This window comes from Prosopis cineraria, unplaced genomic scaffold (assembly GCF_029017545.1).
Source record: "Prosopis cineraria cultivar Desert tree isolate PC_DT_omini unplaced genomic scaffold, ASM2901754v1 PC2044, whole genome shotgun sequence".
In the NCBI taxonomy this organism is placed as follows: Eukaryota; Viridiplantae; Streptophyta; class Magnoliopsida; order Fabales; family Fabaceae; genus Prosopis; species Prosopis cineraria.
The window spans coordinates 1-23779 of record NW_026557369.1 but is presented as its reverse complement, the minus strand read 5'-3'; the positions used below and the strand labels follow the sequence as shown (position 1 = coordinate 23779).

Here is a 23779-nt window from a genome sequence, read left to right as displayed (position 1 = left end):
AGTCTCTCCATAAAGCAAGAATGATGAGTGACAGAGAAGGATTTCATACTTGAAGCTTCAACAGCTCGTTCTCTTCCATCAACTCGATTCCCTGAGTTTCAGGGTTAACACATAAGCTCACATATTGAAATAAATAAAACACCAAACAAGTAACAAAAGACCAACAACAGCCCCTTGGCCAAAAAAAGAAAAAAAAAAAGTGACCAGTAACAGACTTCATATAATCACCGGTTACTAACCTTTCTCTGGAGATCACTGATCTCAGTAATTATCTTCTCTTCCTGAGATTAATCATTTAAGATTTAGCTAAATTTACCATTAAGGCAATGATTTAAGGAGGACAATGCAGGATGAAGTAAGAGACCTTCTTTTCTATTACACGGCCCAATCCAGATTCGAGAGACCTCTCTAGTTGCTGTAATTCCTGGATATCTAAACCCTGCAGATCTTCTCCTCTCATCTGCCTACACGTTTCGAATTACTTTTAATCTCAGTTACCAAGACAAAGAAATTACTTCAAGGAACTGAGAGAATATACCTTAGTTGACGGCTCTTCTCAGCAACTTCCTTGCTCAAGTTGGTGCGGTTGCTGTCTCAACTAGCTACAAAACAATACAGCACTCTTCAAGCAGGAAAATAAAAAGGAGCATAAATCAAAAGCCCTTCAGAGCAAGAGTTTATATGACGACCAAATCAGTTCCTATATATTTTCCTTCTGCTCATTTTGCCGTTTTTCATTTTCTCCGCCAGTTATGGTAACCTCAAGGTTCTTTTTTTACCATCATAAATAACCATGAAGGAGAAACTATCCCCTTTTATCGAATTCACCACTTGATTGGGACAAAATCTTAACTATATACCAAGAGAGAAATAATCCTTAATAATATTGAGTAGCATTTGGTTCAGCAGAAAATATGAGGAAAAAATATTTTCTAACGAAACGGATCTAACAAAAATTTCAGAAATATGTCAGAATTTGGTACAACCATATAGCTTATAGTTTGAATTGAACGCAGGAAACCCATGGCTGAGTTGTTAAAATGGACATGAAAAGGTCAATTAATGAAGGACAATAATGCATCTTCAATTATAAGTTAAAAAGAAGAAGGAGAAGAAGATAATAACCTATGCAAACGTGAAGTCGATCGCTCCATTTTAACGATTACAGTATTGCACAAACCCAAATTTCTATTATTATATTTTGCAGGCATTAAACATATATATAAGAGCACAGAACACGGACCTGCAATTCAAGAGACGGTTGTTCATGGTGTGATATGTTCTTCGAGTGCAAATGATACCTTTCGAGTATTTCCTTCATGCTTCAAAAGACAAAGAATCATAGTCACATTCTGGGATGTGCCCATGTTAGAAGACAAATCATGGTGCATGTTGACTAAGGTTCCACTTGCACAAAACCAAGAGGCGCTAAAAGAACAGTAGACACTACTCTAAGACGCCTTAACATGATGGAAAATATATAGATTTACATTTCTACTGCGAAAACAAAAAACGGAGAACAGACATCGAAATTCATGCTTTCCATTTAGAATACCCAGTCATAGATACAGGCTCTTCTAATTCACAAGGTAAGTGTAATTATTATAATTTCTTCCCTCCACCGCTAACCCGAACCTCTCTTAGATACGTATTTTTACTGTTACTTATACTTCATCTAGACATTGAATCAGTGCCATAAGATTCGTTTCAACATTTTGAACAACTTAAGATCTATGCCAGTAATGCCCCATTCTTCTCCCCTCCTCGCATTCCGCTGAATTCAGCTCTCCAAATCATATTCCCTTCGTCTACCGCCCCCTCCTAACATGGGGAGACATTTCTTTTCATAAATTTATCACTTAATATCTGCCATAAATGATTCAAGTGGCTTCAAAATGTACGCTGAGGCAGCGGGAAATTCCGGGAGCACTCAAGCATAATCACTTAAGGCAAGGGAGTGTTTGGTAGAAAACGATGGCAAACCAAGTGGAACACAAGCAAATTGGATATCAATTATAATTCGGAACAAATATATTAGTCAACGAATAATAGTGTTACATGACATAATGACAAACTCAATTGAATTATAGCTAAGATCATGCATCTTTGGAAGTGCTGAAATGCAAGCCATTTGGTCACGTCAGATCTGTCCGTAGAGCCTGAAGATAATCTGTAGGAGCAGATTCAAACCTCTACTGACATGCATTAAAATAAATAAAATATTTAAAAAAAATTGGCCGTGAATTGCTTCTTCTGCAGACGTGATGGATGCTAATAATGCATAACTACAAGGGCACTGCACATCAAGCGTTCCCACTATATTTATAATCACATTTTTCAATGTTTCAGTCAGAAAATCTTCCCTTTGAATGGCTTTTAGGATTCTAAGCACTTGATAAAAATGCGGGCAACTGCTATCCACTGCAGATGATCCATCGATATTCTATCAGGACCACGAACAAGAAGGAAAAAAGGAGAGGAGTAAAGGTAGCCAAGTTCAATTATTATTGCAGATGGCTGAGCTATAGCAACTTTCGTTCGACCACCACTAATTATTTTTGCTACCGAACATAAGTACCACTAAAGGAAGATTAAAATGAAAGCGAAGCATCATTGTGTACCTTCTAAATGTATCAAACAAGAAACGTAGGCATATGTCTCAACTAAGTGATTAAAGTTCCCCCTACTGCAAATATCATAACGAACCTAATTTTTTTTTTTTGGCCCAAATAATGGCCTAATCAAAGTAGGCTTCTTTATTAGCTTAACAAGTTATATAATTCTGGTTGCTTCCTCGCTATCTACGCTCTATGAATATTGTCTGGCAAGCTCTTGTTTGGCTGGTTGCGAATATGTATTATTATGCTCAGATATTAATGTCATGTTCTTTCTTCATCCAGCCGCGACCATCGACGTGTGTAAAAAACATCAAATCAGCAGAAAAATGTACGACGCCATACAATGAACTAGAAAAAAGTTGAAATCAAATACGACCGAAACTAGTATCGCGTGTGATAAGTAATTGCACCAAGATGTTTCAGAACTCAGAAGTATTTATTACATAAATATTTTACAACCTTCTTAGACCTGCCATGTTATATAGCTTCTTTGTACAGGCATTCCAACTCAAGACCCCAAACTAAAATCTTCAAGGGTTCACCAATATCAGATTTGCCATATTTTTGTAGCTTCAGGACAGCTCATGTTCCAGTTTTATTTGCCAAACATATTAAATGAAAAATATAAGGTTCATGGTATAATACATCGTCTTCCACGCAAACGTTTAAAAATTAAAGCACTTTTTTTTTTCCTCTCTCTCCAGTTAGGGATGGTGATGGCTATGTTGCTTCTGTTAATGTAGGGTCGAACTTATGGTTATTGGAAACTCGAGACATTACCAACAAAGACAAACTACCGGCAATGCGAATAGCCAAGCAACGAAACCCAACAATCTCGAGACATGCTTTGCAAGAAAAACGGTAGGGGAGAGAGAGGGGAGAGAGAGACCTTGTGCTGGAGTACTCAGAGAGCTTTCCAGTTGAGGAGAAGACTATGAGGCCAACATCCGCATCACAGAGGACAGAAAGCTCCTCAGCTTTTTTGAAGAGCCCCCTGCGTCGCTTGGAGAACGTCACTTGCCTTGCCGCAGCGTTGTCGATCTTCTTAATCTGAATCTTCTCCCGCGCCATTAGATTCCCTTATTCTCACCAGCAAAACTTGCAAGGGAAAAAAAAAAAAAAAGGAAAACCGAAAACAGTTTCAGTATCAAGAGAGAGTAACGAGACAAGGAACGAACCAACATAGAGCGGAAGAAGAAGCCCACCTAAAAGAGTAGAGACAATAGGAAGAAAGCAAAGGCCAAGGTTGAAGGAAGAATTGACTACAGAAGCAGCTTGTGGTATATCCTTGAGTGAAGCAAAAGCAAAAGTGCAGGCCTAATAGGAGAGGGACAGAAGGTGAGGTAAAACTGCAGGCATATAGCCAAATTTAGCTAAGAAACTCACGAGAAACCCTAGTTACGGAAGGAGCGTGTTGGGGGATCGAAGAGGAGACAGGAGGAAGAAACTTGGATGGATGAAAGGAAATAGAGAAAGCGGATAAGGGCGACTTGAGAAGGAGAGATGTCGTTGGTGAAATTTCTTTCCTTATTAAGGAATACGAAGGGCAAAGCAGGCGAGGGTGGGTGCCTCGTTGTTGTTGGTTTTTGGTCGCTGTTACTGTTAGGCTTGTGAGTGAGCAAAAATAGACAAAACGGAAAAGCCTCCAATCAGGAGATAGAGAATGTGCTTCTAGAGTTTAGAGGCTTGCGGGTTTGGGGGAAGTGTTTTTATGTGGAAGAGAGGGAAAAATTGGTGAGGGAAATTCCCTACTCCTTCCCGGTCTCGACCTCTCATTCTCAACGCAATCGACTCCTCCGCGCGTGAAAGGATGTGAATTCACAATCACAATTCAGTGACCTTTTACTATCAAATGACATCCTTGTCCTTTTAAAAAAAACTCATACTTCCCTTTTTTAAAATTAAAAAAATTGCCATGTATTTTTTATTTGTAAGCAAAATTAAAAATTTCAAAAAATATTTATCGTATTTTTTAAAAATTATCTCACTTAATATTTATTTTTTATTAAGTAATTTGTTTTATAATTAGTTAATTACATGGATAATTTCATTTAGAATTTTTAATTTTAGACATAATTATTATACTTAACTAATTTTTTTAATCATCCATCTTAATTTATTGATTTTTTTTGTAAAATTACTTATATTAATAAAATTTATTTATTGAAATGGTTTCTAATCTTATTTTTTTTATAAAATTTTTAAAAACACTCAGTATTAATAAGAGAGCGATTGAGTGAAATAATATGTTTGAGGAATAAAATCATGAGAGATAATATTGGGACGGTTATCTTTGATGAAACTTTTTTTAAAACATCTTATATTTTAGAACATTAAATCGTCTCAATAACTATATTCTAAAATGAGATAAAGGAAGTATTTATAAGGTATGAAGAATTTTATTTATTTATTTATTTATAAGACATGTTTCAATTCAATCTTTTGGTTTTGCAATATATTTTCAAATTCTCCAGATTTAAAGTTAAACCCTTATAAGAGTTCTTTGCTAAAATTCTTCCTATTATATATGCCATTATTATAGTATTTTTATATTTTAAAATAAAAGAAATTTATATTTTAAATTATACAAGGTGATCAATAAAATTCAAAATAAATACTTCGTTTAATACTTTAACATAGTAGATGATCACTATTCTATTACAGTTATACAAAACTAATACTCTCTTTATTAAAAAAATATAAGGTATTTTTAATCGAATCTCACCCTCAATAAAGTAGTTACATACTTTCAAACTCATACTATTTTTTTATATTTATCCCTATTAAATATCCTACAATAAATATAAAGTCATTATCAATAAGGGCACTTTTAAAAAAATAATGACTAAAAATACCTTACATTTTTAATATTTAATTTTTAAAAAATGTTTTATAATTTTTAACAAAGGAAGTATGAATTGAAAATTAAATATTAATTTATTTCTAAAAATGTTGATGTTATAAATACAAAATACATATTAAATTGGAATTAATTAAAATTCCCATTCCTTGTGAACTAAAAAAAAATGCTTCATTTAATGTGCCGTTGAATTCCAATCCCGAGCTATGTAAGGTCATGTTTGGTACATCAGAATTGTGAAAAAAAAATAGAATTGGACATGGAATTCTTCAGTTGGCTTGTTTGGTACTAGAATTGCTTTCTTGAAGGAATCTGATTCCATCAAAAATTGATGGAATCCAATTCCATTGTAGAGACCATGGAATCCACTAACTCAACATGAAATTGGCTTATGTGTCATTAAAAAAATAAAATAAAAGGTATTTGAGCTTTAAAAGTACATTCTTTATTTTTATTGTTAAATTTTTCATTAAAAAAATAAAATAAAGGATATTTTGATTTTTTTTATATTTTAAATACATATACTTATTAAAATTATATCATGATTCCATCTTCATACCAAACACACTTTTAAACTCAATTCAATTCCGATTCAATTCTGATTTCGATTCCAATTCTAATTCCGATTCCGATTCTATCAAAAACTTTTCTATCATATCAAATGAGGCCTAAAAGGTAAACATGCAAGTATCAATGATCCGTACAAATGAGGAGGTAAGCTTGGCCTCTGACGTAGCGCAGAGTGCAGCCGTAGACTTAAGGCCATATTGTTACCCCTTCATTAAAAAAATTATAAAATATTTTTAATAAAATTTTATATTTTAAAATTAATATTCTTTTTTTATATTACCTATATTAATAAAAATATTTTATTCTAAAATAAATATAAAATAATTTATTTATTAAAAATATTTTAAAAAATATAATAATTACATTTTAAAATATTAAAAATATTTATATTTTAAATATGAAAATTTTAAAAAATATTTTGATTTATATTTTTAACACAGAGATTATTTGGAAGGGACATCGAATGAGAACGACAACTCGCTTTTACGAGGATGCGGTTGTGTCGCAATTTCCTCTCGTTCACCTTCATCCCTCCTTCCTTCTCACATGTCTCCTGCATGAAAATAATTGAATAAAGATGTAAATTTAATCATTTATTTTTCCTATGAGCATTTGATAATTTAAACTATTAAATAATATAAAATAAATTTTTATTTTTAAAATAAAAATATTTAGTAACTCACTGTAAAATTCACCTAATGAATATATGCGGGTTACAAATGATATGTGAAGGTATAAATTTAACTATAAATTATTTTCAAATAGTACTGAGTAGTCTCTATTATAAAAAAACAGATTGTCCAACATCTTCCTCTTAATTTTGACTGAACATTATTTATTGTCAAACTTATGAGACCCACTATAATTAATCTTTTCAATTTTTCTGCTTTCGTTCTCATTTCAAATAAAAAAGAAGGAGTTTAAAAAGTTTTATTTGAAGACATTCATAAAGATAATGCCAACAAAATAAAAGAAATAATTATGGTTAAATTAAATTAGAATCAAGCTTCTTCCACGCATAATAAAATCAAGTTTTTACTTTATTAGCATCGTTATTGTGAATGTTTTTAAATGAAAACTCTTTAAGCCTCTTTTTCTTGAACTAAGACAAGAAACGAAGATTAAGAGATTAAAGAGATTAACACATTATAGATTTCATGAGTATGAAAATAAATAATATTTAGTCAAAATTGATGGAAAGGTATTAGATGTTCCATTTTTTATATGAGAGGCTTTTCAATACTCTTAGAAAAATAATTTATGACTAAATTTACATGTTTGCACATATGACGTGGAATGCCACAAATCATTTGTGGGCTTCACATAACGTCCGTCGATTAAAGTAATGATAAGCTACTGAGTTTTGTTTTTTTTAAAATTAAGAATTTGTTTCACACTATTTGATAGTTTTAATTATCAGATGTTTTAAAAAAAATAATCCATGATCAAATTTATTACTTTCGCCAAAATAATGTAACATATTATGTTTTTACATAATGTTCAAATTAGATATTTCATTTTAAATATTAATATTAACTGATCGATACTCGTTCGTGCAATATTAATATAAGGCTCTGAATGACACTGTTATTTGAAGTTGTCTTTTCAACTATCTTTTTAAGATTTTTTTTAATTTAGTTCAGTAGTTAATCAATTTTATAATAATTATTTTTGATGTGAGAGCTAGTTATGATTCTTTCTTTAATTTAATCAAAAAAAATTATCTTTCGGTCTCAAAAAATTTTATTTTGTTATAATCCAGAACTAAATTCTTGTTCAATGCAATCTAATTTTTAAAGTTGTAATTATTTAAGCAGTCTGTTAGTTTTTCCTATAATTTTTAAAAGTTTAAAGACCAACAAATTAAATGGATGAAGTATGAGACATTAAATTGAACAAGCTAAACTAAAAAATGAATCAAAAATACAGGGCTAAATGCTTCTTTTTTTAATTTAATTTATATTTTTTCACAAATGAATTCTTTAAAAAATAGATGGCGCTATTGGCCAAAAAAATTTGTAATAAATGACCCTATGTTTTCTCCTTCAACATTCTAAAGATTCTTCAAACTTCAATTTTGTTGGCCAAAATTTAACCTCAAATATTAATGTTAATGATATATAGAAAAATAACGTAATATATAAATCATTTAATCATTTGATTATGAGAAATATGAAATTTAAAAAGTTTGGAGCACCATGTTTCAACCTCTAATAGTTTATTATAAAAATTGAAAAGATATTTTAAGCATGTAATTTTTTTTGTGATACTAAAATAATAGTAGAAAGAATCATATTTAAGGATCATTCAAAAAAATTATCACAAATAAAGACAAATGTAAAAATTATTAAAATAGAAATATAAATTTGTTTGTAAATAAAAACTATTATAAGTTACTCCCTCCATTAAAAATATAAAGCATTTTTTAAGGAGTTAGATGTTAAAAATGTAAGGCATTTTTAGTATTTTAAGGTGTAATTATTTTTTTCAAAAGTACACCTATTGATAATGACTTTATATTTATTATAAAGTATTAAGAGAGATAAATATAAAAAATAAGATTAATTTAAAAGTAAATAATTATTTTATTAAAATTAAAATTTAATTAAAAATATTTTATAATTTTGAATAGAAAGAGAATTACTTATAAATAAATTTTTGGAGTGGTTTTGAATTTCTCAAAATAATAAAAGAACCTAAAACCGATAACTACAATTTAATTAGGGGAATGAGGACCCAAGAACCGAGACACTTCTGTCGGACGGGATGAATGAGGAAGGCAGCGTGAAGATAGCGCAACAATTCAGATGCGGGTGGGTAGGGGTCAACACTAGGCTTGTGCTTAGCACCTAATAGGATGGTTTAAATGAAACATTTTAGTCCTCACTTTTTATTAAAAGCAGGAAGACAGTGACTATTATAAGAAGAATATAATTAATAATTAACAATAAGTAATTCTTCATGTATCTTAGATTAAATATTTAAAAAAATTGCAGAAGTGTCAAAACATAAATTAATTCTACTAAAATTAAGAAAAAAATTAAACAGTGGTTTATAAAATAATTTAATTTATATTTATTAAATATATTGATTTAAAAAATATTTTATATGTAATCGTTCACTCTATTCATTTAAAAAAATAATTAATGCTTTATCTTTCCATCTAAAATGACTTGTAAAAGGGATGGTCAATTTTTTAGAAAGTGAATTGTATAGAACACTAGAAAGCATATGTATTTCAGGAGATTTTCTTTATTTCAGTCTATATATCATTTTAGAAGTTCAAAACAGTGTAGTAAAATAATTGTCCATTTTGGTAATTATATAGTTAAAAGATGTTTTTATTATATTTAATCCATCTAACTTTTATTTTATCAAATTGACTCTCAAAAAATATAAGTAACCTCTGCGCATAATGAACATAAACTCATTAAAATAGGTGATTTCTTGCATGCAAAAATGATAATTCTTAATTATACTTTCTTTTGCAATAATAATAAATAAAAATCAAAGTCAATAGTTACAAACAACTTTGACTCTATTTGCCAAGACTAGTAGTGCTCACACGCACGTGGTCCACCATATGTGGCAGTGTCAAGCGTTGGAATTATTGATAGCCTTGAGGTTTTGGTGGATGGTGATGATAAGAAACCAAGGGCGACAACTACTAATGTTGTGTCCAAATAAATATTTCAGAGAATCAAGCCTTTCAACCTTTAAATTATAGACAATGTTACATAAAAAAAATCACAACAGCATGGGATGCTCTTTGATCAAACATTTCTTAGTAACAAATTACACTCACTTTGTGGAAAAAAAAAATTACACTCACTTTGATCAATGTAGTGTGAAGATGTATTTTTGCTCGCGATACATTGGAAAACCCGTGCATTGCATGCGGCTGTCTCTAGTTGTGTGTGTAGGATTGAAGATATATTAAGTTTGTTAAGCGTTAATAATTTATTATTGGTATGATGAAAAAACTTGATTATTATTAATTAAGGGATAATAGCATTTAGATATTAAAATATTTAATTAATAACAACTAAGTGCTTGACAGAATTTTCTTAAAATTGATTGAAAACATTGATTTAGATAATTATAAATGTAGAGATTTCAATTATTAACTAACAAAATATTTAAATTTCAAATTAAGTTTCATGTTATAACTAGAATTTTAATTTATAATTGTTTGAATTAATATTTACAACTTATTTTATTTTTAAAAATTCTTGTCATGGAATATTTTGGAACCCAACTACCATTTTGGATCATGAATTTTCGAACTAATATTTTAACTAGTGCAATAATTAAAAAAGAATAAAAGAGCAATTTAACCCCTAAATTATAGATTTAGGAGAGCCTGAAATCTTAATTTTTTATACAATGTACTCATTTAACTTATGAAAACAATGTAATTTAGCCTCTATGGTTAATAAAAATTAAATTTGACTATTAGTTGATCAGGAAAAACAGAGAAGAACATCAAAATTTACACAAAAAAATAATTTTTTTATCATTTTCTATAATTTTTGAGTTTTTTATTGCAATTTTTATTTTTTTTTTGTCATTTTCTGATCAATTAATAGTTAAGTAAATATAAGATTGTACAATTCTTAAAAGTTAAAAGAAAATATTATATAAAAAATGTGTTTAAAATTTCAAATACTCTTGAATTTAGAGACTAATATGCTCTTTTACTATAAAAAAAAACATTAGTTAAAAGAGTCATTGGATTTTTTCTTTCTTTCTTTCTTTTTTGATTTAATCTAATGCACCCATACCACAGATATTCCACCTTACATGGGCGAATGACAATATAGGAAAATGACAAGTAACCACCTTATCAAAAAAATTAATATTAAATTAAGAGCTTTAGTATTAGAATATGGGAGAAGGATTATTGAATTTGGAAATATTAGTATTAAAAATATCTTAATTTGACATTAACATTTTTATGATTCCTTACTTGTCATTCTAATACTTCATGTGGCATAATGCAACGGGTCAAATTTTGTTCAGGTTCTGAGACAATATGGCAGCAAATTAAATTAATTATTTTTGGGGTGCAAGATTTGTAGTTATTTTTAAAAGCGGATCATTTGGTAAAAATATCCCTGGCATGGCCCGTGAACAATGTTGCCAAAACCTTGCATGTTTGGTCCATAGGAACTGAATGGACTGAATTGGATAAATAAACAGTAGAATAGTAACTAACACAAAGGATTACTAGAAGAGATGACTAAATTTAATACTTAATACTATCCCGAATGGATCTGACTTCAATAAAAGAATGCATGTGCATGATAGAAAAAAATAGTGAAATAATAATATATGAATGAATTATATTACATTGCTTATGTACTTGAGAAAAATCCTCCAACAAATTGGTGGAATGTTACTGTTCACTCTGGACATCAGTGCACAATTCCAAATTTGCCCAGGTTCTTTAGTTGAATAATATTATTGTGAAGGGTAATTTGGTCAATTGTTGTTATATCATTTACATTCTTATTATATTTCTACTCTATCAAATATGATAATTTAAAAATGTCCTTGCATTAGTTTAACATATGCTTTGCGATCCCTTTATGCACTTTTATTAACTTTATTAATATCAATATAAAATTTTCAAACACGTTCTTATATAAAAAAAATTTAAAAAATATATCATATTATTTTTGTTTTTTATAAAAATATTATATCATATTATTTTTGTTTTTTTATAAAAATATTTTTAAAAATATTTTTTATGTATTGTTTGAAAAGCTGTACTATAATTTATAAATAGAATTAAATAAATTTTTAAAATGTGTCCTGTATAAATGAGATTGAAGAAGTAATGCTTGAGATATTAAACAATATATTAACGTTATTATTCACATGTCTATTCTCAATCTCCAATAATTCATTCCACTGTACCAAGCACACTGCAAAAGGTTCCAGATGTTTGGTTCAACGTAGAAAACTAAAAGCAAAAGTAAGGATATCAAATGATATTATTCTCCTAGTGTTTCTTGATTCTGGAAAAAATATGATAATATTTTATGCTTATTTTATCACTGTTCTTTTCAATCTCGATGATAAGCATGGAGGAGGACCACCTGATCACTGAAAAGTAAATACAAGAAATAGAGAGAAAAAAAAAAAGAATACCGACCTATTGGGCATGATATGAAAGAGAATAAGAATGCTTCTCATTTTTAATTTAGATGACCTTATTTTCAAAATAGTACTAATTAAAATAACAAAAAAATTAATTATTTTTTAGTTAAAAAATAAACATATTTATAGAGTGTTAAATATATATTATATTATCATCTTAATTTGAACATAAAAAAAAAACAGATACAAAGATCAAAATATTTAAGTAATATGAACTGAATGTATTATGAATAGTAATTTAATAGTTACAGTTTAAATCATCATAATATTTTTAAAAAATAATTAACATTTTAAATTAGAGTATCAATTTTATAGCAAAAATATTAAAGTAGGGCAAAAAGAAAAGTGATAGACAAGGCTTCTCTATTAATTCATATCTATATATTATTGATCAATCATATAAAGATAAAAAAATGAAAAGATCACGAAATTAAGTTAATTGATATTTAAGCGATAAAATAAGTATGACTTGGTTGTAAAATTTTTTATTGTTATTTAAATAATTAGTTTTCTCCGAAGGGGGAAACTAGCGTGAATCCTGTGCGATGCATGGGTTTGACAAAAAAAAAAGAAGTACTTTAAGTCAAAAACATTTACATAATAATAATTGTTATTATTTTTTATTGGAAAGTGCATAACAAAAAATGAGAGTTTACATCATATCATCTTATTATTTTAAATAATAATATTATCTTATTAGACTAAACAAATATTTGTTAACATATATTTTTAATAACAATTCAATAATGAATTTAAAAAAAGAATGAAATTTTTAAATAATAATGTTGACTAATTAAAAAAGTTATTATTTTCTACTCCAAAGCAATTTGCTGTTATATTTTGGAAGGTTCATTTATTGACGGCAAAAACCATTGAATGGAACATTACTTAATTTATGCTTGAGATTAGCACAATTTTTTAAAATTATTTTGTTATATTGACTATATAGAAGACGTGTTTCTTATGATTCCTTCAATTGATATGCGAAATTTGATTTCGTTGCAATAACATTTACGAAAGAAAAGACAATGAACATACTCCCTTTGGTTCTATTTATAGAGTAAAAAAATAAAATTTTTTTATCTTATTTATAAGTTATGTCATTAATTTTTATCATAAATTTTTTTTAACCCTTCACTAAATGTTAGAGAAAAATATGTTATTTATTATTATTGCAAAGTTGAAAACTTATTAAATGTTAAGACAAAATTAATAAGTGTTAAGATGTTTCTTGATACTGATAAAATATATTGAAAGTGACTTATAAATAGAACTAGATGAATAAATGATAGATGGAGATTGGTTAAAAAACTGAAATTTGTTCAAATTTCCTTGACACAAAAATATGTATTCATGTCTTTTGAGAAAGAGGTTCAATTATTGTTGTTCAAGCTGTAGTTTGAAAAACTTCCTTGTAAACTACATTTATTGTAGGATTGATAGGCCTAAAATTTGAATAATGAATAAAAAGTTTTAGTTTGTCCTTTTATTTAACCCTTGAAAAAACAATATATAATTGCTCATGGGTGAATATTAGATTTGGCAAGTAAACTCTTGCTCTTAACAACTTTTGTCTTTAACTTTTATTAATAATTATTGCAAATGATAGGACAATGGGAAATTGCCGTCAATGCATGTCAAAAGAAAGATTACCCTTAAAAGAATTTTGATTCACATGATGAATATAAACTTATTCTCTCAATTTGATCCATTAAGAATTATTCCTTTTTATAAAGTGGCCTGTCAACAAGGTGATTTTTAACCTTATTCTATTTCAAAGTTCATTAATTTAATTTATATTTTTTTACTGAAAAAAACAAGAAGAGGTGAATTTATAATTTTAAAAATTTTAAAAATTATGTTTTTATTGACGGACTGGTAAAATTACAACCTACGCATGATATGGGCTATGCCAATCCATCTTACCAAACACACAATCCATTGTGGATCAACCTGCGACATGTGGGTTGACTCATTACCAACTATACTTGCAAACTGGGGTGAGTGAGACCTCATTCTCCATGAAAGTGCGAAAGGCCTAAAACAAATCAGCTTGTTATTAAAGCACGATGCAAGAACAAATATCGGGGATCGAGTCATCGAGGCCTCCTGAATCCTGGGTGGATGATATGATTGACCTCATTTCTTTATGAAACTTGGTTGGCACTGTCCTCATAGTGGGTTGCCCAGGTCGCCAGCATGCACGGCATCGAAGGATCAAATCTAAAGTTTGATTAGATTAAATACGGGTGAAATTATCTTTACTGAAACGTGTACGATAATGCTGGGTCAAAAAAGGCCAAAAAGCAAAAACCAAAGATATTGTGGGGTCATTTAGATTTGTTCAAAATTTAAAAGACTGTTGGCCATGGTCACATTAGATTAGATTATCACGAGGGACCATTTTAACCACACCGGGCCAATTAGCAGGCAGATAGTCATGATCAAGAAGTTGGTTAGGAAGCAAATTTGCGAAAGCAAAATTTAATCATTAATTAATTATTAATAATTATCCTTCAATTGTTAATCTAACGTCACGTTGAAGCCAAGAAGGAAGGTTTCGTTATTCTTAATTCAGTCCGCGCCACTGGCTGGCTCACGTTGGTTAAAATAACTGAACAAGCATTATACACAGGTCTTCTCAAATTATAAAATATTTTGAATTGTTGAATAAAATAGACCTTAAATTCTTGCTTGAAAAGTACTTAGATCCGAACTCTTATAAAATGTGCAAAATAAATTGTAAACTTTTAAATTTATAACAAATTAAACCCTATCATTTTTTTAACACTGTTATTGTTTACTGTGACTATTTATTGTGGGCCTCAATTAATACCACATATCCTAAACTATTACGTGAATAGAATTTTAAAATTTCGAGTAATTTCTTCCACCGTTTATATATATCAAATTAGTCTCAACATAATTTGTCACGGTGAATACATTTATGGCCATAGCAAATGAACCATACTTTTATGAAATTACTTTTTTGCCCCTTTTTGGGAATATTGTTTAAATAATTGGTATCTCATACTTCTGTATATTTTATAACTCTAATTTAATTTTATTTTGAATAACATTTATTTATTTAATGGTGAGAGCTTGGTGTAACATCCTGATTTTTATATAATAAAGAAATTGTGAAATTTAGGTTTTGAGGAAAAAAAATGATAATAATAAGAATTTATATTATTTGAGATTATTTAGAAATAATATTATGGTTAGGTATTTAATTATGAATTTAAAAATTTAAATTTAAAAATTTAAATTTAAAACCACATAAGCAATATTTAGTTAAGATATAATACATAAATAATTTTTTTTATGTGTGTGTTAAAAAAAAGAAAGACGGTAGAAGGAACAAAAAAAAAGGGGTGGAAGGTTGTTATTTCTAAGTCCCACATTAGTTAGATGAGGGAAGAGAAGAGGTGCCTTCATGTATAAAAAGGAGGGGGTGTGTGCATTAGGAAGCATGAGAGGCTAAGATACAATTTAGAGAAAATTACAACTTATGGCCCAAAGGTTTAAATAATTAAATTCAGACCTATAGTTTTTTTTAATATAATTTTGGGACTCACAATCCCATTTTTATATTATTTTTCTCTCTTCCTCTCACGTTGCTTGGCGTTTTCTCGCAAGGGGGATTATTTTCTTTTTCTTCAGGTATGTTCTAGCTTTCCTGTTTAGATTAGCATTTAAAAATTTATTTAATTACAAAATTAATTTTATAGTTATTTTCTAAATAATATTAGCTTTCTAGTGATATGATTATTTTGTAGGATAGAGTAAACATTTTGATTAGAATTTTTCTATAGGATAGTTAATCTGATGATATGATGGATTAAAAATATAGGTTAAAACTCTTAGGGATATAATAAATATTATAGAATATTTTCTTGAGGTTGAAACTCATGTTTAAGAATTTTTGAATTAAAATCTAGATCTATATGGTTGAATTTATGTGGAATATGAGATGTAGGGATAAACCTATGATTATTAAATATTTATTTAAGTATGAATAGGTATTTTTGAGGTTATAGAAATGTGATTTGAGGCTTCAGGATAATTTTAAAATTTAATTTATTTTTGGACGAATTTTTAGAATATAGAAGGATGAAATTGTGATACTAGAAGTGATTTGAGAATAAAAAAAATAGTTTATTAGGGTACGAGAATTTTAGAAAAGAATTTGGAAAGTTAAATGAGGCATAAATCTTAAATTAGTGTTAATATGGATTATAGATCTAAGACTTTCTAACTATTTAAATTAGAGTTATTTATTTTAATGTAAAATTAATATATAGTATTGTGAAATAATTATGTAGATTATATTGACAAAGATGGTGATGAAAAAGGAGTGTGAAGGGGAACTTGTTATTCAAGACACAAGGTAACCATTATTAATGTGTTGTGATGGGTGTGTTTGTGAATGGTTATGTGTTGTTTTGTTGTTTGGAAAAATTATGAATTATTGAAAATAAATACTGTATATACTTGTTTGAAATTATTGCCAAGTGGGTTAAAAATTTATTTTTATTTATCATGATAAGATATTATTGTTCGGATATATTCCTATTTGGATATTTGAATGATGCATGACTTGTCAGGGTATTTTAATGTATGGTGTTAATGGGAATTTCTGTTTGGTTAATTATTACCACGTGGTAAGCCCTCATTGGACCCAATGAGTGGCGTGTCGCTTGGTCCAACTCACCTTTGGCCTGGTGATTTGGCGTCCGAGCATGGTGAAAGGAGGATATAAGGTGCAGTTATGCAATTAAATACTTATTCGGTTTGTTTGAAAATATTATTTGGTTAAATGTTTTGTGTGCCCACTTAGCAATCGCATGAGTAGTTACATCCGCATACATCATTACATATTAATTTTTGGTTATTGGGACTTTTAAGTCTCATTCCCCGTGGTTAATATTTTTATAGGAGCGAGTCCGGCCGAGAAAACACCAGAGGTGTAACTATGGTGTATGAGACACTATCTTTTACGTTGCCTCTTATTTTGGATTATACAATGTATCTTGTGCCAACTTAGGACATATCTTCTTTGTGAAGCATGTAAACTCTAATCCTTTTTATTAAAAGTATTTATATGACCATGAGGATTATGTCTGTCCCTCATGGTTTTAATTGCCTTTTTGGATATTTTAAGACTTGTGTTATGTCTTGGATGTATCATGGTAAGAAAATTTTCTACCATGATAATGGTTTTAATAATTTACGAAAAATTAGTTTGTATTTTTGAAGGTGTTACAGTTGACTCAATGGTACCAGACTTAGTCTCAACTTCGTTAAGGTGGTAGAGGTTGAAGGTTCGAGTCTGGGGAGGTCCCAAAAGACCCCCGTGAGGGTGGGGTGAGGAATAACCACTGTACCACCAGTGGGAAAGCCGGCAATCATGTGGTGACATGTGTGTTGTCCAGCGCCTGGGAAAAGACCCTGGAGAGGCAGTGGTGACCCAGGAGGGTTGTTACACTTGGGATCCTATTTGCAAAAAGGTTTAAATATCATAAGATTTTACGGAAGTATGAGATACCAATCATTTAAAAAATTTTGTAAAAAAAGGCAAAAAAATCATTTTATAAAATTATGGATCGTTTGCCATAGTGAATGATACATTCACCACGGCAAACCACGCTGAGACTAATTTAATTTATATAATAGTTAACATTTTAGATATAAATAGTGGGAGTAATTTGCTCAAATTTTTAAATTTAGGGTCTAGAATGCTATTCATGTAATAGTTCAGGGTTTGTGATGCTAATTAACTGAGACCCACGATAAACAATAATGGCGTTAAAAAAGAAAAAGGTAGGGTTTAATTTGCTATGAATTTAAAAGTTTAGAATTTATTTTGTATATTTTAAGATTTTAGAGCTCAGGGTACTTTTCAAGTAAGAGTTCAGAAATTTATTTTGCTCATTAACCTAAATATTTTTAGATAAAATTTTATATATCAATGAATTTTAATAAATACACTTAATAATCTTTTTTTAAAAATAAAAGAATATATTTTTAAAAATACTTTCTATTTAATATATTAATAAGAGGGAAATGAAAATTAAATAAAAAGTTAATAATATATTGAGATAGACTTGTTCAATGAAATTTCTCAAATGTTTTATAACTTAAAAGCTAAATCTCTTTAAAAGAACGTAGAAAGTTTATAATATATATTCCTCCAATTTTAAATATTAATCATTTTTTTGTCAAAATATATTAATTATTTTTTAGAGATATAATTTAATTCACTTTATAAATTATTAGTTGGTAGGATTGTTTTATTTTAAATTAAAATTTTTAAATTATTTTTAAAAAGTAAAAGGGAGAATGACATAAAAAATAATATTATTATTTATTTATTTTTTATTTTTCATTTAAGTATTATATTTAAAATTTTATTATTTTATTTTTATATTTTTATTATATTAATATTAATAAAGTTGATAAAAATAACTTATAAATATAATTTAAGCAAATTTTTTGGTGTGCAAATAAAGTCACATCACAAGTATGTTGTAAACGGCGCCGTTCTCTCCACGCAACTCAACCAGCCTCATCCTCCCTCCTGTCCTGTTCCATCTCTGAGCTCAGAAGAGGAAAAGCACAGCCAGTGCCAAGAGATGACAGAAAAATTCAGGGATTGAGGAGTTTTGTTATAGGAATCGTTGAGTAATTTTTGACTTTTCAATGTATGCTCTATCATTCTACATTTAGAGGAAATCTCAGCAGTGACTGGGCTCGGCGGGAAGAGCTCAGGGTCTCACAGAGCAAGCCTATGGCGGAACAAAAGAACCGGTGGAGTTGGGATGTGGGTGGGTTCGAGCCATGGAAGTCGTCGCCTCCGCCTTTATTTGGCCGTGACGATCGGATACCTACTTCACCGTTGACGAGGAGGTACTCCATCTCGACGTCCTCGGTTCTTCCACATTCCGAGCTCTCCAGACTCTCCATGGCATCCAAGGTTCAGCGATTGAGAGATAAAGTCAAGGTAATGTGTTTCTTTCCATGTATAGAGTGTCGTTCTTATTTCTCTTGTTCAAATATGAAGGCTTACTTTTGGGGAGAGGTTTCTGTTGTTCCTACTTCAATGCCATTGTTCTTATGGCAGTGCCTGTATTCATGAGATGTGGTGGTTATCAGTGATGATAAGAGGAGACTTCCGGTTTCATATATATGATTACTACGGTGAGGAATTTGGACTGCATGCTGCGAGTTAGTTTTAGCTTTACCTTCCACTAGGTGCGAAGTAATATCTGGGTAATGTCGGTTCCGCGCCAACTAAATTATTCTGAGAAATTAGTGTGCATTAGATGATGGAATTCTGTGACCGTGCCACTTCCACTTGTATGCAAACAGTGTTGGGCAGCGGGATGTGGAAGGTAGACAGTAAGGAATGAAGATATCCTCTGCCATCAATTCTCATGGAATGCTTAATAAAGTCAGCGTCATAGCATTTTGTATGCAATTTTAGGTGCTGACTCTTTCAGCAATTGCATGTACGTATAAGATTCAGTACTATAGTTATTTTATTTATTTATTAATTATTAATTTCACTTGGGATTCAGTCTTGTGCTGGCTAGAAGAGGCTACTTTTGAATATCTTTTATGCTATCAAAATTACAAGTGTATTCTTACAAGCAATTCGTATTGCTTTGAATGGTTATTTTGACATGTGTCCTAGCAGATCGTTTGTGGATCATGCTATATTTATGCCTAGTTTAACAATCACATCAGAAATTTTGCACAGCTTGCTAGAGAAGACTACTTGCAGTTGAGACAAGAAATGGGTGAACTTCAGGAATATTCCAATGCAAAGCTTGATCGAGTTACTCGATATCTTGGTGTCCTTTCTGGCAAAACCTGCAAGCTAGGTAAGAATTTATTTGCCACAGCTAAAGTTTTTTGGTAGACACACAGAAGTTTTTAGGATTAATCTTTTTTCCTGTCAAGTCTTGTGTTTGATTTGGTCATTTGATTTCAGTGGCAGCATAAAGTTGTTCTGTAAAGTTATGTTTCGAGTCATTTTTCCCTCCTAAATGGTTGAATCTTAATGTTATGTGGAAATAAATGTGGCGGTTTAATCTTTCAGATATATTTTGTTCCTTATGTGGAGGAAGTTGTGTGAAAATTAAAAGTTCTTACGTTGATCTCATCTGTTCTTAGAATAGCTATTCTGCTGATGTTTTTCTGTTAATTTTTTTATTCTGTGTTCCTTATGTGAATATTAGACCAAGCTGCCCTTGAAACTGAAGCAAGAATACCGCTGTTGATAAATGAGAAGAGGAGATTATTCAACGACTTATTGACATCTAAAGGTAATTGCTATCTAGGAGTTGTCCTTATTAGTGGCAACGTCCCTATATTTACTTTTTCTTTGTTTGACGGATTTTACTTTTCATGATGTCATGTATTACCTGGAACTTAAGGTAAGTGGATAATGGAATTTTTATATTTTACCTATGTCCAAATATATAACTTCACTCACCTGAAAGATCTATATAACTACAAAATGAATAGTAATATCATTATTTGCAGGAAACATTCGTATATTTTGCCGTGCAAGACCTTTGTTTGAATATGAAGGGCCCTCAGCTGTTGAATTTCCAGATGACTGTACCATCCGTGTAAATACTGGTGATGAATCGTTGTCCAACTCCAAGAAAGATTTTGAACTTGATCGAGTGTATGGGCCTCATGTTGGACAAGGTGGTATCATCTTGTCTTGTATTACTATCATTTTTGTTTGCAAACCCTGGTGAAGTTGTGTTTTTGTGTATGTAACCTTTTTGGTTCTATTTACAGCCGAATTGTTTAGTGACGTTCAGCCTCTGGTACAGTCAGCTTTGGATGGATATAATGTTTCATTATTTGCTTATGGACAAACCCACTCTGGAAAGACACACACAATGGTTGTTTTTTCTTTCTATCTTTCTTTCGCTCAGTCTCTGTGCAGATCACTGCCCCTCCCTTTCAAAAGTGAAAAAAAGCTGGATGAGGCTCTTGAATTCAATGTTGACTTGACGGTTGTTATGACCATTATATGATAAATTATTTTCTAAACACTCTTTTACTTCTTGATACAATAATTTTTGCCTCATGAATTGCTTATTGATGTCATTCTTCTTTTGCAGGAAGGATCTAGCTATGATCGAGGTTTGTATGCTCGTTGTTTTGAATTGTTTGATTTAGCCAACTCAGATTCCACTTGCACTCTCTATATGAATTCTCTGTTACAGTTTTTGAGCTCTATAATGAACAGGTCTCTTTCTCTTGTCACCTGGGACTTTCTCCTTTCCTTTTCCTTATTCTTTTTTTTTATTGTGGTTTGGTTCTTTCTTTCTTTTTTTTCCCTCCTGAGATAGGATTGTTAAGGCTTTCATGGTTTTTTCTCGTGTGCTTGCAGACCAGGGACCTGCTACTGGATATGGGGAAAAACATGCCCAAGCTTTACTTAGGATCGACGGAATGTTCTGTTGAACTGGTGCAGCAAAAAGTTAATAACCCTGTGGAGTTTTCTAGGGCTTTGAAAGCTGCATTTGAGAGTCGTGGAAATGATGTATTGAAGTCTAATGTCTCTCATTTGTACGGTCCGAGTTCCCTGCCCGCATTATTGATGATTGAAGTATACTGTGGATTTATTTTTCCTGTTTTACATTGCATGGTAAACATCTATGTAACATGCTTTCACCAGCATAACTTTTGGCAATACTGCAATAATATAAACAAAGGCTGACCTGTTCTTTACCAGCTTTGTCTGTTGCTGTTCAATGCAGGTGCGTTAAACTTATAGCAAAATTATTAGGAATTTTTGGTCTGTTGGTCCTAATCTGCCTTATTAAATATTTTTGGCTTTGGCTTGCTTTTGATTAGACCAAGCCAATTAGTGAAGTTCTCTTGACCCAATTGCTAGGTATGGGACTTGAGCCCCACATTGGAAGTTTGGGATTCTATTGTGAAATTTATATGAACTTTGGGCTCTCCAACCCCATGAATTAGTGATGGGGTATTAAAGCTTTCCACTATTTCCAGCTGCAATTGTGCTACTTAGATGGTGATATTGGTATTACAACGTTAGCCTGAGGCTAGAAAGCTAGCACAAAACCAGCTCGTATGGTTTTGCGGACCATTAAGCATGGTGGAATATTAGGAACCACTGTCAGGTATAGGACTTTGAGTCAGACATTGGTAATATGGGATTCCAATGTGGGATTTATGTGGATCTTGGGCTCTTCAAACCTTACGAGCTGGCTTTTAGATTATGTCTCTCCCAAAAGTCTGGGTCAATTGGTTCCTGTTGTATTTAGAAGCAATCAACTGTTATATGAAAAAGATTCAGAGCAGCACTACTAGAAAAATAAAAAAAAAAATGCAGCAATAAAACACTGTAAAGCAAATTTGAAATGGGCAAAGGAATGCAATAAGATAAATACTAGGCCTTTGACTTGCAAGGTATCTCTCTCCAAGATGCCCCGATTATTTCCTTCTTCCTTATCCAGCCATCCCCTCTCCGTCTTCTCCCATTTTATCCCCAAAAGAGCCTCTCTAAATGAATTTATTAGCCTCACCTGTCTATCTTCTATGTGTTCCCTACTTCCATACTTGCTGTCAAGTTTAGTTACATAAACTTCCACGCCACCTACTTTTCTCTTACTCCCCTGTCTATATCTTCTAGAAAAACTCTAATCACTGGGACCCATTGGGTATCCTTCCTCTTCTGCATGTTTTTGATTTTATTAAATAGGAGATATGGATAATCTGAGTTTGTACATTTCAAGTACATTTGAACTGGATCATTTTCTTGGTTTCATTAAGGTGTTACGGATTTGATGTTCCCAAGGTAATTTGATGAGTCTGGTTAACTTTTATTTTTATTTTTAATTTGTCTAGCTGCCTTCACTTTTCCTTTGAAGACCATGGTATCCTTTTCTCTCATTTCTCATTCATTCATGAGACATGATATCTGGGTTAAAAACATTTAAGAATGCTTAACAAAACAAATTATTGGTATTGTTGGAAACATGGAAAATGTTAAAGATAAATTAACATCTTAATCTTAATGTGTAACTAGAAGCAGTTTTTGTATTTTATTACACAAAGGTTGTAACCTAGTCTCTAATCTTTGTAATGTTTATGTGAGTGCTTACACTAATTCAGTCATATGGATTTCATGTTCTACCTTGACAGGATTGTCACCGTACACATTTTATGTAAGAATTTGATCACTGATGAAAACTCATATAGCAAACTTTCTCTTGTTGACTTGGCTGGAAGTGAAGGTTTAATAACAGAAGATGATAGTGGGGAACGTGTAACAGATTTGCTTCATGTTATGAAGTCACTTTCAGCGTATGCCTCTTTTCCCTGTCTCCTTTTAGGTGAATTCAGCATGTTGTTTTAGTTTATAATTTTCTTTTCATTATTTGCCTGCTTGAAACTTAACCAGGGGAATGTCTAGCCTATTATCAGGCATGTTAATGCGCTGATGCTTCTTTTATGTTAATCTTTAGTTTTTGTGGTGTCATTTTTACTAAGTTCGGCAATGTTCTTTTAA

The 23779-nt window shown here is 30.5% G+C and overlaps 1 protein-coding gene and 1 pseudogene across 1 annotated transcript; one reads left to right on the top strand and one right to left on the bottom strand.

Moving 5' to 3' along the window:
- Positions 1-43: 43 nt before the first annotated feature.
- LOC129301317 (MADS-box protein JOINTLESS-like) lies at positions 44-4285 on the bottom strand. The gene is made up of 7 exons (XM_054939889.1): positions 3824-4285; positions 3508-3716; positions 1233-1322; positions 539-589; positions 365-464; positions 240-281; positions 44-91 (listed from the first exon to the last, which is right to left on the bottom strand). The coding sequence occupies exons 2-7, from the start codon at positions 3687-3689 to the stop codon at positions 44-46; spliced, it is 513 nt and encodes a 170-aa protein (XP_054795864.1). The 5' UTR covers positions 3690-3716; positions 3824-4285.
- A 14481-nt stretch (positions 4286-18766) lies between these two features.
- LOC129301316 (kinesin-like protein KIN-14A) lies at positions 18767-23574 on the top strand (annotated as a pseudogene).
- Positions 23575-23779: the final 205 nt, after the last annotated feature.

Coding starts and splice junctions, on each gene's coding strand:
- LOC129301317 (XM_054939889.1), bottom strand. CDS start 3,689: ATGGCGCGGGAGAAGATTCAGATTAAGAAGATCGACAACGCTGCGGCA. Junction 1,323..3,507: donor TCTGAGTACTCCAGCACAAG/GTCTCTCTCTCC, acceptor TGTCTTTTGAAG/CATGAAGGAAATACTCGAAA. Junction 282..364: donor GCCGTGTAATAGAAAAGAAG/GTCTCTTACTTC, acceptor GATTAATCTCAG/GAAGAGAAGATAATTACTGA.